Raw genomic sequence first — 17202 nt, 5'->3', positions numbered from 1 at the left:
AGAGCTCTGTCCACATCCGTCAGCTTCAAAATCAAATTCCCAAACTCAGGAAAACAGACAGCGACCATGGTTAGTCGATTGCATTCCTTTTTATTCTAAAATCAGTTAAACAGATTTCAGTACAATCTGGTTCTGTGAACAAACTTTAAATTGCAATCGAGCTTCTACTTCACAAATCTATGTTGACTAACCAAGGGATCATTTTCTGAATTTATATTTATTATTAGTAACCCCAGCGGCAATAATAATCCAGTTGCGGAACTGCCAAAAATGTCAATTTTAACTAATGCAATTCATCAAACATTTTTAACAGATTAGTTGAATTGTTAAACTGGAACGTACTATACATATTTAGGAATATACATCGTAAAGTAGGACATCTCAAACAACATGTGGATAAGTTTCAACACTAATATACGTTCTACAGATTTAATTTTTCATTTTGAAATTTCTTGTAGACACTGTATATTTCCACAAAGTAGAAAACAATTCTTGTGATTTAAGAACAAAATTACTGATGACCAATTGATATATCAATGCCAGGTTTTTCTACCAATGTGAATGAATTTCAAACACTTTCCGATAACTGAAGAAAGTTCACTTGGTAAGTGAATAATTGAGCACTATTAATTGTTCAAGAAATAAGAAAGAAACTTGCATTCATATAACACTTTTCATGATCACCAGACGTCTCCATGTACATCACAGCCAATGAAGTACTCTTGAAGTGTAGTCGCTGTTGTAATCTAATACAATAGGAGCTAAATGCTGTGACAATTTCAGTCTAGCAGTCTCCTAAAAGCATTTCATTTTAATTACATATTTCTGAGAACTCAAAACATTCTCAATAAGCCCAATATAACTTTGACTAACAAGACCATTAATAAAGTGCATAAGGGCTACATTTACTTTCCAAACTGTAATTTGCCAGCCGCCCTGCCACAGCGTGTATACAGTAACCAGAGGCAAATAAATTCCATTCAAGCTTTTCAAACTTTGTTCAACGATGATCTTTTATTATCTGAACAGTACAAAGTTTGTATTCCCTCAGTATAGTGAAAAGTCAAAGTATACAAAATCTTTCTCAGGCAATTACAACCTCCAGAATTACTGTTAGATGTTAGAAATAGAATATTACATTAATGTGAAATTATGCTTTTTTTCAATTTAGATATGCACCTTGCTTATCTAAAATCAGCAACAATTTTTAAAAGAAACAAATTTTGTCTTTAATTTTCAATTTAATAATTGTGACGTTTTGTAATTTAATTTTTAAGGCCGCCAAGCTTGGTTTCAACAAACAAGGAAAGAACTTAAAACTTTTATGAGAAACTAATTTTAAATATTTGTAAATCAGCATTTCATTTAGTGACAAGCCAGTTAGAACACCTAAGGAAGCCATCTTCATTTGCGTACTAATGATACTAATAACTAATGACATCGTGGGACTGCATAACTTTGAAATGTGCAACCCTTGAGACTGATTTATAGAGAAACATAGGGCAGAATTCTCCCTTCGGCGAGTGGGGGCGAGGCCCGCTCGCTGGGCTGTGCGCCCGTCAAACTGTCAAAGGCTTATTAAGGCCAGTTAACGAGCAATTAAAACAATCAACTGAGCTGCCCGTCCAACTTTAAGGTTGACGGGCAGGTGAAGAGCTCAGGCAGCCTTCAGAAAAAACATGAAACCTCATCCATGGGCGGGATGAGGGTTTAAAATTTGTTTAAAATGTTTAAAATAAAAGCAATTGATTTGTCCCAGCTCATGTGACTGTGTCACATGAGGGGACTTGTCAGGAATATCTTTTTCTGCTTTTGATGAACCCTTGAATCCTGAGCCGATCTCCCTGAGGCAGCACTTAGCCTCAGGGAGATCTCTGTGCACTTCCGCGTGCGTGCGTGACGGAGCGCGTTCCCTGCTCAGGGAATCCCTCCCCACCCGCACAGGGAGCGCACAGCGCTTCCGGGCAGACATCCTTAATTGGCCCCGCCCACATAAAATGGCGGCATGCTCGCGACCGGGGGTGCCGATTGGGAACCCGCCCACCCCCGCACAACCCCCCCCTCCACTCCCCACCGCCCCCACAGGGGGGAAACTGCTGCCCATGGGCATACTTTTTTTTTCAATTGGGCAAACTCCAGGGCCAGGGTTTTACAGTGCCGCTGCGGAGTATCTCTCCACCTCCCCCCCTCCCCCAGCGGTTGCAGCGAGCCATTTAAACCTAATTCAGTTTGCCGTGACTGTAATATCCTGCCGGGCAGGAGGGGGCCATAAAATCCTGGCCCAGTTTGCTTTGGCTGCAATAAAACAATCACAGGTGAAAAGGCCAATATTTATGAATTTATTCAGAGATAAATTCATTATCCATTATATTTATTCAGAGTGTAAAGGCTTACAAACCAACAATTTTTAAAAAGTCACTGGATATTAAATACGTCTTAAACTATTTACAAACAGAAAAGCTACAGAAAATAAAGAGCTATGGAAAGAGATGGACAGAGTCAAGTAGGTTTTTGATTTTTGAAAGTGTCTTAAGAATTTATTTACATAAATATATTGGCGGACCTTCATTACTACTATATTTTGCTATCCTGAGGATATTTCAATGTCCAGCGATCTTTGTAAATAATACTGTTGTTACTCAGAAAAGTTCAGGTCACTTGTTTGGTCTAGGAGCCACTGTAGCTATTGTAATATGCTGCAGTAGCATCTGCTAACACAGATATAAGGCTCCTCTCTGAACTTGTGCCTCCAGATGAACTGACGTCAGGTAGATGTGAATTAATTACCATCCCTGCTTGATTTAGATGACTAGAGGTGTTCAAATACTGATCAAACTCATTGCGGTCCACTTCTCCTAAAAGCTCAGCCTGGCTGATATGTTCCAGGTTATCTAGATGATGGTGGTCATGAGGGGGAGAAAGGTGGACAGATGTGCCTGAGTTCATGGACTGGAAGGCTGGATGCTGGAGCCGGTTATAATAAGGAGGTGGTGGAGGATGGCTGGCTGCAGGGTGCATTGTGGTAGATCTATTCTGGGGGATTGAAATCTGACTGAGATGTCCACATTGAATGGGGCTTTGACTGTAATCTGACCGATACATTATTCCATTCATCTGAGAGGGTGAATCTTCTGTACATGGAGGTGGAAAGAAACTGTGATCGGAATCAATCACATCTAAAGGGGACATCTCAGGAGTGGGTAGTCCATAGTTGTCGAAGCTGTTGTTTGTTGTCTGTGTTTCCCTGAATCTCCTGATTGCAGGAAGTCTTGAGGCTGGTGGATAGCCTTTATCCTCTTCCTCCTCCAGAGGTCTACTGCACATTCTTCCAGTGTGGACAGGAGGCTGATCATGGGGGAAGTTGTTGAGCAGGAAGCTGGGGTCTACACGTTTGCAGAGACGTTTGATCTGTTTTTTCCTCCGTGGCCTGTATTTGTAATTAGGATGATCCTGCATATGCTGGACTCGCAATCTTTCAGCTTCTTCCACAAAAGGCCTCTTCTGTGAAGGACTGAGTGCTTTCCATGATTTGCCTAAAATATATCCCATGATTTCAATCAGAAGTTGCAAAAACATATTTATCTACAACTCATAGTTATACATCATTCCTTTATGGCTTCACTTGTTCCATTATGAATATTTTTATAGACTAAAATATTTATTGTTTTTAAAAATGTTTGAAATGTACCCAAGATATTTTTTCCCCTCAGTGCTATGACATTTAAAAAAAAATAAACCTTGATAATAGTCAACTTAATTGTATTAAATAAAATGAAATTAAAATCAGATTAACAAATTACCATGGCTGGCATAGATGTTTCACTGCACTGTGAGTCAGGGTTTCTGGCCACATATCCCTGCATAAATAAAGGCTAATCTAACCTGATTGTGACACGAGAGAGCAGAACTAAGCGAATGCCAGGTACTTTTCCAGAGGCCACTTGCGTGCACTGTGCTGTTGGCTAGCTTGAATTTAGAACCCGCCTGCCTGCATTGTCAACTGGGCTTGGAACAGAAAAATTAATTTAATACGTGGGATAGCATAATGTTGACATTAACAAAATTTGATTGAAAAAGTTGCTTTATTTTGTCTCAACAGAGGTAAGAGTTATTAACAATGACTGTGGCTTCATTACTACGATATTTTGATTTTGCATATTATGTTTTTGAAAGTTATTTTTCATTTCTGTGGTTTTAAAATGCTCAATGAATACTTCAGTAAACATTGTTAACAACTTTTCAATTCTGTTGACATTTCAATCCAGGATGCATCTTCACAATTCCAATCATTGCTGCGATTTGAATTCTTACTGGCACCTATTTAATTCTAAACTTAATATCTTATTCATTTACTGAAATTCAAAAAATGTCTGTCAATTTTATTTTTTTCTTCTATTTAAGCAAACAGAACCCACGATATTACTACCATAGAATTCCAAACCTCAAAATGAATGAAAATACAATAAATTATGTTCTACTGCCTGATCTACAAAAATGGTGACAGTTTCTCTGCTGCCTAAATGAGGGGCATTGTGTATGTAATCAAAGCAAAATACTGTGGATGCAGGAAATCTAAAATAAAAACAGAAAACGCTGGAAAAACTCAGCAGGTCTGACAGCATCTGTGGAGAGAGAAACAGAGTTAACGTTTCGAGTCCGTATGACTTCAGAAGAGTGTGAGGAAAAGTTATACGGATTCGAAACATTAACTCTGTTTCTCTCTCCACAGATGCTGCCAGCCTTATTGGGTATTGTGTGTGTGCTGTGTCTACCAACAAAAGTCTGCTTTGCTCTCCCAGCAGGCACCAATAGGGAACTCTCCAAATGACCTGGCATGTAGGTGCACTGACAAATGTAATGTTGAGCCATACAAGACCTTCTAAGGCTTGATTCTTGATCTTTGCTGAGCAAGTTGACCTCAGCTGGTGGGCATAAGGAGCCTCAGCACTTATGGGATAGGAAGAAGAAAAATCATGTGCTCTTCTTGTCTGATTGCTGTCCAGTGACCCAGCTAGATAGTCAGCCTGTGTAGGTTTCAGATGACCACTGTTTTGGGCTGAGCTGTAAATCATGCAATGGACAAATAACCTGCTGCTACTCACTGCCTAGGATGAATGGCCAAATGGGAAGATACTGGAAGGCACGTGGTACCTAAAGGTCTACTTTTCTCAGGTTCAAAGCCTGACAGGAAAGCTCTTAAGATCTGTAACAAGTGGAAACAGACCAAAACATTCATTTCTACTGTCACTCTTGGCCTTGTTCCCATGTTAAAAGGACTGAGAGGCTGGTGAAGGTCAATCATGATAACTGAATTTCCATTCAGAATACAGGTTAGTCATACAAAAGAAGCCATTTCCATTTCCATAAGTCTTCTGACCTTACAGCCTCTTACTGCTTTCATGAAAAAGTTGTTTTCTGTGGGAGCACATGGCCAAATATATTTTAGCAGGGATGCATATTCCAAGTCCAATATTAATATATGTTAAATGGGAAACTCACTGAAACTTTCTCCATTGAAAGAGGAGTGAAGCAAAATTGTCTTTCATCACCTATTCTATTCCATTTGTTGTGGCTGGGCAGCTAATGTATCTCAGTAACATATTCAATTTTAAATCTCATCTTCAAATATTTCCATGTCCTCCACTCATCCTATCTCTACAGTCTCAGATTCTCTCCACCATCCTGTGGCTCTCTGACTGTGGCCCTTGTACACAATAGCTTCCTTTCATCCTACCATTAGTAACAAAGGGCTGGATTTTCACCAAGTTGGGATGATTAGGGAGCCCTTTAAAAACAGCAGGAGGGTCCCAATTCCAGAATTCCTGACCCCATTCCCGGGGTTTCTGCTTTTCAAGAGTGCCTTTTACGGGTGCAGGCTAGTTTGGGTCATGTGCCTGCATCCTGCACTCCTGATCTGGCCGGCTCCATTGTATGGATAGGCATGTCCTAATCTTCTGTAAAGTAACTTCAAAAGGCCCTCCTCATGTCCCCTTTCTAAGGTATGCCCCTCACCACCCCATGCCAAGCTATGCTCCTCCACCGACCTCCTGTGGCCCCTCATGCCTCCCATGCCAATCAATGGCACTTCCATGCTCATTCACTCACTCTACACTGCATGGACACCATGGTGACAGGAGGATGTGTTAAAAAAAAGTCATCCTTTGATAACCTGTCACTTTCTTAAAAAAAAACTCCTTTTTACTACAGCCCAATAAAAATGTCAACTGTCATTTAAAGTATCAATAGCTGAAACTGTAAGCACTTGAAACCTCTGTGCCTTGTGTAAATAAACATTGTGAAATTAACAGCAGAGATTAGAGAGCTAGACTTATCAATCAAACAATGTTAATATGTAAGGAGGCTGGGCTGAGAGCCCATACATTTATTAGTCTGTTGAAACAACTTAGCCCCATGGGATGCATGAGGGGCCATAGGGGATGGGTAGGGGGCACACCTTGGCATGGGGGCATGAGGGGCCATGGGGGGGAGTGGGTCGGGGTCATGAGGTGGCATGGATGGGGCAAGGGGAGTGTGTGAGGGGTGAGGGCTAGAGGGATTTCCTGTTTTTGTTATAACAGGGATGACGTCCCACAGCACTGAGATGGGGCTCCGCACCTGGCTACTCCTGTGGCACCTGTTGACTTTTTTCTGGGTTGGCTGGTCTGAGTACAGCTCGCACCTGTACCCACAATGTAAATCCTGTTGTTGCGGGCACTTTGTCCGAGGCGAGAAGACCAAGCTGGGAATCTCCCCAGCTCCCCACTACCTGCTTCGAGGATGAAAGTCCAGCCCAATGTCTTCAGCCACCTACCTACCTTATCCTTTTGTTCACTTATTTCTATGCTTGCACCTACAGAAACTGCCTTGGGATGTATTCTACATTAAATACAGGTATTTATAAATACAGGTAGCAATCCTGAAGGGACAGGTAGCTTACCTATGCTTTGTGCTGGAAAACTGCATCATTTTAGCCAATTAAACTGCACCAATGCTCTTACGCATCCTTGGACTTTAAACAGTGTTCATGCAAATGTGTTCTAAAACTCTATGGACTTTGTTAAATGGACTGCATCTAAATTGGAGAAAATGTCTACTCCATATAGGGCAAACAAAATAGCTGCCAAAAATAAATCTTCAATAGAAGTTGAAAATTTGTCAGTAGTAGCTTAACTAATATTTATTGTTAAAACTTGATCATTGGCAGCCTGACTCCTGTTGGCACTCCTGACCTGAATTGACTCTAGCTGACAGTTTGAACAATCCAAGTGAATGAGCTTACAGAGAGCAAAACCTCCCAAAAAGTTTCTACCCCGACTTAATGGCTGTTTTTTTGTTGTAGGGTTGGAATTTCCGGGTCCCGACCTCATGTTGTGTCAGCACCTGATGCCTGACCTGATCTTTGACCAGGAAGCCAGTTAGAGGCCAAGGCGCATGCTCGGCATCCAATTATAGATGTTGAGTGAGCTCCCGAGGCTCGAGGGCCAATTAAGGACCTGTCAGCAATGACACACTGGCAGCCCCACCATCCTCAAGATGGAGGCACACTCTGAGGCAAATTTTAAACATTTTAACATTAAAAAGGCCACAGCTGCTGGTGTGTCATTGTGGAGCGGCAACCCCACTGGATGGTCAGTGGCCAAGTTGTGGCCTGATAGCCTGGCGGGTGCAGGGGGATTCCCTGGCAAAATGGAGCACTGCCCTGATTGAGATCCCACATAAACAGCTTCAATTTATACGTGACAGAAGCAGGTGGATTGCTGAAATTCCTCATCTGTTTTGCTGAATTTAGTCTTTATTTTAACTGATTTTGTACTGGGATAAGTGCCATGCTCCCAATGCCTGGGTCTCACACAACTGACAATTCCCGAATAAGCTTACACACAAACAGAAAATGCTGGGAGTAGTGGATCAGTCACTATTGGTGGAGAGAATAAATGAATTAAAGTTTTAAGATGAATTGGTAAGGGGTCCACCCCCAAAAGCATTAACTCATCTCATCAAATATTAACTTATTTGCTTTCTCCATTGATGCTGAATTCTGCTGATTATTTCCAGCATTTTCTTCTGTCTTCGTTTTAGATTTCCAACATCTGCAGTTTTTTTAATTTTTGTTTTCAGAGTATAAGCTCGCCAGAGATTTCAAAGCTGCTATTGGATTGTTTCTACTTTCCTGATGACTGTGGTCAATAAAGCTCTGTTAACTTATTCCAGTTAAATGTGGCAAAGCAGAGGTTTCAGCTATATACTGAGAAAGCCCAGTAACTCCACTCTGCACACAGCAGCAAAGCAAAGCTTAAATGAAATACAGCCACCTGAGTCACAGAGTGAATTTTATATATGATGACATTTAGGGCTACACTTTCTACTAATGGACTTTAGTGCATGTGCAATGAGATAGCAAGACAAGGAAGAAAACATTACTTTTATATCACCTAAAACCCATGCTGTTTCCATTGGTAATTGAGCTCCTGGACCCCATTACAGAACAGATAAGGGGATTCAAATTATGTGCTTAATACATATAAGATTCACATTTCTCCTGGAATTAGCATGAGTCTTCTAATTTTTATATCCAAATCAGTTGGGCTATAGTTAGCAAATCACCTTTTGAAGATCTGAGCTGATATCTTGGATACGGGATACAAGGAAGAGAGAAATTGATTGACTACTGATAAATCATTTTACCACATTCCAAAATCTCCTTTTATGAATATACCGGAAAAAGCACTGTACCTCTGCTGGCCTTTCAAAATAGCACAGGTATCTCATCTATCTTTTTGACTCATTTTGTGGAATTATGCAGTATCATTTTGAAGCTCAAAGCTTTCCTAAATTTCCTTAAATTGCTCATAGTGTTCTATGGTTTTCTTTTGTTTTTACAGTAGCACTGAAAAATAACTGAAATCATCTACTGGGGGAATTGTAAATATTCACAAAAAGAAGCAAATTTAGTGATAATCCCTTCCTCCTATGTCAATACAGAATCATTTCTTTTAACTACTTTTACCTTTTCTGAAGCAACCTAGTCTCTCTTCCTGTTTTCTTTCTTTGCAGTTTATGTATTCTGGGATTTAACCATTCTAAACTCCCGCTAATTATCGTGATATTAACTACTAAGACAATGGAGGACAATAGTCCAATATCTGGACATTTCCTTCCCAGTTTTATCCCCAAATATTCTCTTTCCTGTTTTTTTCTTCTTTTTCGCTGTAGCAATTATATTTTTTCCAAAACAATATACATTTATTAATTTGCATATTTCTGTCTCCCTTTTTCGAATTCTAAGAAGCTGTTTCTAGAATTTAAAACATTTCTGGCTATATTAAAAGAACATCCATTTAGGGGTGACGATATGGATTTTTAAATTTACTTGCCCACTTAAATCAAAACAGGAGACTGTAACGTGACCCAAAATATCTACATTGCTGATTGCCACTTTGTGCTTTGAATGAAGGAATTGTTGGTAGAAAGTAATCCATTCAAGAATGAGCCTGGTGTAATTCTGAAATTGAGCACTACCATTAAAATATTGTAGCTCCCATATGAATGAATGAAAAATTGCTCATTCCAACAATGTTTTACTGCTGTTTTCAGCCTTATAGACCTGATTAAAATCATTTGCAGCACACCAGGTCGAGGTGCGTTCATTGATTGGTACTGATTTTAGTCACAGCAATCAGTGAACGGACACACCACAATCAGGCTCAATATCTGTGAGCTAGCTATCCTACACCTGATCATTAAATTACTCCTGCAAAATCATGCTTTAGTATGGACTTTGCTAAGGACAAGACTTCTGTCCACTATGATGCACTTGGCGATTGAATAGCCTACATGATAGTCACACTGTAGTGTCATTCATGAAGAATGACTACTTGGGTGAAATACCAAACAGCTGGTGAGACTATCCTCATAGAAATCATCGAAATCTATGACACAGCAGGCTAATCAGCCAGCATGTCTATGCCAGCGGAAAAAGAGCTGTCCAGCCTAATTCCGTCTCTTGGTCTGTAGCCTTGTAGATTATAGCTCTTCAAGTGAATATCCAAATGCTTTTTAAATGCAACGAGGGTTACTGCTTCTACCACCCTTTTATTCAGAGTTCCAGCTCCCCACCATTCTCTGGGTGGGAAAATAAATTAACTCGCCTTTAACCCTACTACCAATTACTTTAAATCTTGGCGCCCTGGTGATTGACCTCACTGCTAAGGAAAATAGGTCCTTCTTATCCACTCTATCTAGGCCCCTCATAATTTTCTACATCTCAATCAAATCTCCCTCAGCCTCCTTTGCTCCAAAGAAAACAATGCCAGTCTTTCCAATCCTTCTTCATTGCTAAAATTTCCCAGTCTTGGCAACATCCTTATAAGTCTCCTTTAACATCTAAAAAGAATGGGAACCTTCAAGAAAAGAGCAGAAAGAAATTAATCACCCATGCAAAATACGTATTTTCATCTGAAATTAGACTGGTGAATTCATTACCATGAAAATACTTCATCTGGAATAATTATTTTCTCATTGGTTCATATTACCAGACTCCTTCAAAAAGAGGGGTTATCATTCTCGTTGTTGGATTTTTAAGATTAAACCACATTAGCCATCCATTCTGTCCAATCCTGTTTCTGTTAGAAACTTTCCCAGCCTCAGAAGTCTCCTGGAGGAAGGCCACATCATACTATTTCATGTGTTAATTTTTTTTTACATTTTCTTGGTTATTTATTTCTTTGATATGAGATCATTTTGATAGATTCTGTCTGAAAGCATCAGACAATAAATTTGGTATAAGCCAATACCATGTGAACCTCAAATTAAAGTTAATCACTGGATACTCTGTAAATACCATACCAGCTATAGATGTTTGAAATTAGTATCTAAAGATTTTTTTTTTAGTTTGGTGAATTAGCTTGAGATGATTCAAACACTGCTAGCTAATCAACTGGATCACTTCAACATCAGTGTGACTGCAGTACCTCGGACTGGATGTGATTTCCAACAAGTTGAATATGGCTCTCAATCAAATAAAGCAGGACAATTCATTAGTGTTCACTGATTGCATATGTTTACTATATATTAAAACTACTGCTCAAGTGCTTTCATGTTTTGATACAGGTTTACAGAAAGAAACAAATGTACTTTCTTGAAAAAGCCAAATGTAAAAATCATCTACATAAAAAGCCCTATTTAATTCTACCAAGCAAATTAAACTCTAACAAGGTTTTCTGGTCAATTGTTCTGTCCTGAAGCCAGCAAAATTTAGCAGAGTGTTGATGCATTTTAACATATTCCATTTCTGAAATAATTTCACATTTTGGTGGTAAAGAAATGTAATTACATATGTTATCTTTCTTTCATGTATAACATAATGCTGAAATGAAGAAGCTTAGAATCACGGAATGGTCCTTACAAGTAGTTAAGTGTCAACATATCCAATTTTTTTAAAAACAAAATTAATTAGAGCTCTATAACTTTTTATCTTAGTTTTTTTTTAAAAAATCTTATGGTAGGAAATGAAATATTAATTATCAAAGAGAAATCTTTTAGCTTATTGCCTAGTCAGATGTAAACACTTCATAATCATTTGTGCCTATTTTAACATAATAAATACCAATTGGTGGCACTTTCTATTTAGAAATAAAAAGACTAGTAAAGATTTATCCTGTGACAAAACTGGTATTTAATTCACCTTTAAATGTTTCAGATAGTTTTCTTGTATTTATGCTAAACAAACTTATAACTCAAAATTGAAAAACACATTCTGTAAATGTTAAAATTTAAGAATCTCTCTCTCTCTGCCTCTCTCTTTTGCTCTCTCTCTCTCTCTCCATATATAAAATCTGCTAGACACTTTTTAATCAGAATTAAAATTTATATTTTAAAAAAAAGCATTTATGTATACTCACCCAGCATTTTGCTGAGCTCTGCATTGTGTAGATCAGGGTTTTGGATTGCTAGTTGTTTCCTCTCATCCTTAGCCCAGACCATGAATGCATTCATGGGTCTCCGGATTCGTGGCTCAGCTTTGTTCCTGCCTGAAGATTCGTGAGCTGTGAGCCCAGCCCTTGGCTTTCCTTCGCCAGCAGGAGAGTCCAGACCCTCTGTCCATGAGTATGGGCTCATTATTGTAGCCATCACTGTGGGTCGGATCACTTTAATCAAAAAAAAATTCCGTACAACTTTTGGAAATGTATATAAAAGTGAGTAGGATTAAATGACAGTGCTGTTGATGCTTAAAGCTGGTGAGATCAACTCCCAGATCAGGAAGAGAGTCCCAGATTCATTTATTCCCTTGGTGTCAGTTGATGGCAATTTTAACCAATGATCATGAGGCTGTTTTTAATAGAAGCTCCTCCCTTAACAGGTTCTGCAATCAAACAGCTCAGACTTGTAGCAACAAATGTAAAACTACAGAGCAATGAAAAAGTTTTCCTTTAGAGTCTTTAAACTTTCAATCAGGTTATTTTCCAACTATGTATTAAACTGAAGTGGATTCAGTAAAATCCAGCTTCTTTAAGCATTGTTGCACATTATTATAGCAGCATTCAGTTGTGAATATATTACTAATATTGCTTTTATGATTTTGGGCATAGGACAAGTTGAATTTTCTACTTTATTGATTATATCTGTATGATCCAAAATTGGCGCATGATGTCCTTATGTGGAATTTCATCTGTTTGTTAACAGTTTCATTGGTCTGGAATGCGCTGCCTGGGAGGGTGGTGGAGGCGGGTTGCCTCACATCCTTTAAAAAGTACCTGGATGAGTACTTGGCACGTCATAACATTCAAGGCTGTGGGCCAAGTGCTGGTAAATGGGATTAGGTAGGTAGGTCAGGTGTTTCTCATGTGTCGGTGCAGACCCGATGGGCCGAAGGGCCTCTTCTGCACTGTGTGATTCTGTGATTGTAATTGTTTGTTCTATTTTATGTTGTTGTTATTTAACTAGCTAGCTAGTTAGCTGCATATACGTGTACATGAGAGAGGCAGAGTGAAAAAGAAAAGAGTACAGGGTGGGCAGAAATGATTGCAAGGAAAGATCCATTTAGGACTCAGGTGACATTCCAAATCACAAAAACAAAGCCATCGGATCCCAAACATTACATTCGCTAAAATAATCATTCCTGTGCACCAATTTTATTTAAAGTATACATCAGTGCAACTTTAAACTCGTTGAAGTAAAGCTTATTCTGCTAATGCCCACTTGGGCATTGATTGCTGACAGGTCCTTAGGTCTGGTTCTCACCAATTCACCACTCTACAACAAGATTGTGTTTTGAGCAAGACCATTCATAAATTTTGTGTAATATCTAAATTAGGGTTTTGAAAAATAATCACCTTTTTTTCATTATGTACTTGTTCATGGGATGTGGGATTCACTGGCTATGCCAGCATTAATTTATTGCCCATCCATAATTGCCCTTGAGAAGGTGGTGGTGAGCTGCCTTCTTGAATTGCTGCAGACCATGTGGTGTAGGTACACCCACAGTGCTGTTAGGGAGGGAGTTCCAGGATTTTGACCTAGTGACAGCGAAGAAATGGCGATATATTTCCAAGTCAGGATAGTGTGTGACTTGGAGGGGAATTTGCAGATGACGGTGCTCCCATGCATCTGCTGCCCTTGTCCTTCTAGGTGGTAATGGTCCCGAGTTTGGAGGGTGCTGCTAAAGGTGCCTTGGTGAGAGGCTGCATTGTGGTTTGTAGATGGTTCACGTTGCTGCCATTGGGTGAAAGGATGGGATGCTTCAAAAAACTTTTTTTTGAAATAGTGTAAAAGAGGGTAACAAAGTAAAAGTCAGGAACTGTAGTTACCTTCAATCAGAGCTACTCTTTCTTGCAGTCTTACTGTCTTCTGTCTTATGTTCTGTGCCAGGAGAAGGAACAGGGTCTTACAGTTTGGAACTAATGAAAGAGTTACCTCCATTTTAAACCCTAGCCATTGCAACTATAAAGGACAGAAATTCATAATTTTGTCGCAGTCCTATGTCTCCATTGATGAGGTACTAATAGAGGAAGTAATAAGCCCAGCGTTCATCTAATAAACATTTATCCTAATTTCCACCTCTCCCTCTTAATGAGGAAATCTGCCCAGTTTTCTGCTACCTTGGCCAACTATAGCACCCCCATTGCATTCCCCTCTCAGCTCAGAAAACTCACCTGAGACTATGGGGTCTTGCTGGTCTGTATGCCTTGGTAGTTGAGCCTATGGACCTTTACTCACTGAGCCAAGGTGTCTGTGAACTTGTAAAATTTGGATTTGTTATGGAGCAGGTGATCTTGTTTCTCTTCTTTCCTGATCTGCCCCTTTACCAAAGCATTCCAGTTTTCACATTCTCTCCACTTCTCACTCACTTTATAGCCACGTGCATGGATTAGTTGTAGTACTGGAGCTGATTCCCATCCCACTGAAACCACTTTACCAGCTTATTACAGAGGTTTTGTGTATGCAACGAACATGGTGCTGGATTCTCCTCTACAGCCAAGCACAAATTGGGTAGGAAAGTGATGGAAACTGCAAGAAGTGTTGACAGTCAGGCCTACCACCTAACCTGGATGCCTCCACCCACTCCTCCCACACTGCTGCTGGACCTTGTGTCACACATGTGCAAATGGAGAGACTGTGGCGAGGGGTGGGAGAGCATACCCAGGTTCCTGGTGGATTTCCTCCTGGAGCCCATGTTATTGCTATTTCTCAGCAACACCATCACTTATTTAGTTTAGCTGAAACAGGCGCAATGTGTGTACATGTTCTTTCTGTCTGTAGAGAACAGGGCCTTGTGTATTAATATATGTAGCTTCCAGTACACGCAAATGTGCCACACTGCGAGACCAACTGGCAATCTTAAATCGGTTGTCAGCGTAATTCTTATCACAGTAAGGATTATTTAGCAAATGTTGATCATGGAATCACATCTAATGTTGGACATTGTGTTTTGAGTTTTGCAAGTACGGGTTAGTTGACGGTCTGTACCTTGCCCATTGCGAAGAGTGGAAGGGACATGCTGTTTGATACGATCCACCAGTCTTTGGGACATACAGCCCACATACCTGGCATCACACTGGCTCTGAAATTCATATACCATGTGACTGATTTGTGTGATAGGCAGAACTTCCTTTTGGCTCGAAGGCAGCATCCTCTGAGTGGCGAATACCACTCGTTTTGCTAATGCACTGTAGCAGCGTGAGACAGCTAGCTTTACCTGTTGCTCAGATTTTTGAGATACCTTGCCCTTCCAGGATAATCTGAGGTAGACTGGGCACTCTTTAGGGCCAAAACTGAAGGCCTTGGGCCTATTCATGAGTTTGTGCGATACACATTGTGAAATGATCTGATCAGGGTAGCCATTATCCCACAGGATATATACACTCCAGGAATTCCTCCTCTACGGTATTGTTACTAATTTGAGTTGCCCAATCTATATGCAGATTAAGGTCACCCATAATTACAGATGTTCCTTTATTGCATGCATCTCTAATTTCCTGTTTAATGTCATTCCCAACATCACCACTACAGTTTGGGGGTCTACGTACAACCCCCACTAACATGTTTTGCCCCAACAGGCAGGGTACAGGCTGTACCCAACCTGCCTGTGCTTGCAAAACTCAAAACACAGTGTCCAACATTAGATGTGATTCCGTGATTGGACATTTGCTAAATAATCCTCAGTGCGCTAAACATTACGTTGACAACCAATTTAAGATTGTCAGTTGGGCTCGCAGTGTGACACATTTACGTGTACTGGAAGCTACATATATTAATACACAAGGCCCTGTTCTTTGCAGACAGAAAGAACATGTACACACATTGTGCCTGTTTCTAAATAAAATATTTAGCTAAACTAAAAAAATGACAGCCATTCGCTGGTTCATTTCTTAGGGCAATGCCTTAACCAATCAGAGTCAAACTGCCTGGTTTAAATTTCAAACAAAGTTTGGTAGTTAACTGTCAGTCACCATTAACTGGTGCATTCTGCATGGCAATTAGAGCCCAATTGCCAAACAATAGCACTCTCTACTTATACAGTATAAAGTTGTTGCTTCCCCTGACAGTGCTATTCTTGTTATTATCCTGATGTGTACAAGATGAAAACCTTCAACAAAATGTCTTTTTTCAGCAACACTCAAGTTCTGTATTGTGAGAGTGACTGCCCTTAACATCAAGGTCGCATTGAGTGTGACATCAAGGAGCCCCAGCAAAACAGGAGTCAATGGGAATATGGGGGAAAACTCTCCACAGGTTGGAGTCATACCTAGCACAAAGGAAGATGGTTGTGGATGTTGGAGGTCAGTCATCTCAGCTCATGGACATCACTGCAGGAGTTCCTCAGGGTAGTGTCCTCGGACCAACCATCTTCAGTTGCTTCATCAATGACCTTCCTTCCACCATAAGGCCAAAAGTGGACATGTTCGCTGATGATTGCACAATGTTCAGCACCATTCGCGACTCCTCAGATACCGAAGCAGTCCATGTCCAAATGCAGCAACACCTGGACAATATCCAGGCTTGGGCTGATAAGTGGAAAGTAACATTCACACCACACAAGTGTCAGGCAATGACCATCTCCAACAAGAGAGAATCCAACCATTGCCCCTTGATGTTCAATGGCATCACCATCACTGAATCCCCCACTATCAACATCCTGGGAGTTACCATTGACCAGAAACTGAACTGGACTAGCCATATAAATACTGTGGCTACAAGAACAGGTCAGAGGCTAGGAATCCTGTGGCAAGTAACTCACCCGACTCCCCAAAGCCTGTCCACCATCTACAAGGCACAAGTCATGAGTGTGATGGAATACTCCCCACTTGCCTGGATGAGTGCAGCTCCAACAACACTCAAGAAGCTTGACACCATCCAGGACAAAGCAGCCTGCTTGATTGACACCCCTCACACAAATATTCACTCCCTCCACCACCAATGCACAGTAGCAGCAGTGTGTGTACCATCTACAAGATGCACTGCAGGAATTCACCAAGGCTCCTGAGACAGCACCTTCCAAACCCACGACCACTACCATCTAGAAGGACAAGTGTAACAGATAGATGGGAACACCACCACCTGGAAGTTCCCCTCCAAGTCACTCACCATCCTGACTTGGAAATATATCACCATTCCTTCACTGTCACTGGGTCAAAATCACGGAGCTCCCTCCCTAACAGCACTGTGTGTGTACCTACACCACATGGACTGCAGCGGTTCAAGAAG

At 40.5% G+C, this 17202-nt stretch overlaps 1 protein-coding gene across 1 annotated transcript; it reads right to left on the bottom strand.

Moving 5' to 3' along the window:
- Positions 1-2330: 2330 nt before the first annotated feature.
- Positions 2331-12274, bottom strand: LOC121278447 (transcription factor Sox-7-like). Its single transcript, XM_041188890.1, has 2 exons — positions 11901-12274; positions 2331-3533 (listed from the first exon to the last, which is right to left on the bottom strand). The coding sequence occupies exons 1-2, from the start codon at positions 12127-12129 to the stop codon at positions 2668-2670; spliced, it is 1095 nt and encodes a 364-aa protein (XP_041044824.1). The 5' UTR covers positions 12130-12274; the 3' UTR covers positions 2331-2667.
- Positions 12275-17202: the final 4928 nt, after the last annotated feature.

The sequence above is a fragment of the Carcharodon carcharias genome, chromosome 5 (genome assembly GCF_017639515.1).
Source record: "Carcharodon carcharias isolate sCarCar2 chromosome 5, sCarCar2.pri, whole genome shotgun sequence".
Taxonomy (NCBI): domain Eukaryota; kingdom Metazoa; phylum Chordata; class Chondrichthyes; order Lamniformes; family Lamnidae; genus Carcharodon; species Carcharodon carcharias.
The sequence above is the reverse complement of the archived record's forward strand: the minus strand, read 5'-3'. Positions and strand labels throughout refer to the sequence as shown.

Excerpts from the sequence above, each read along its gene's own strand:
- LOC121278447 (XM_041188890.1), bottom strand. The coding sequence starts at position 12,129 with ATGGCTACAATAATGAGCCCATACTCATGGACAGAGGGTCTGGACTCT. Across the intron at positions 3,534-11,900 it reads AGAGCTCAGCAAAATGCTGG|GCAAATCATGGAAAGCACTC; the intron begins GTGAGTATACAT and ends GATATATTTTAG.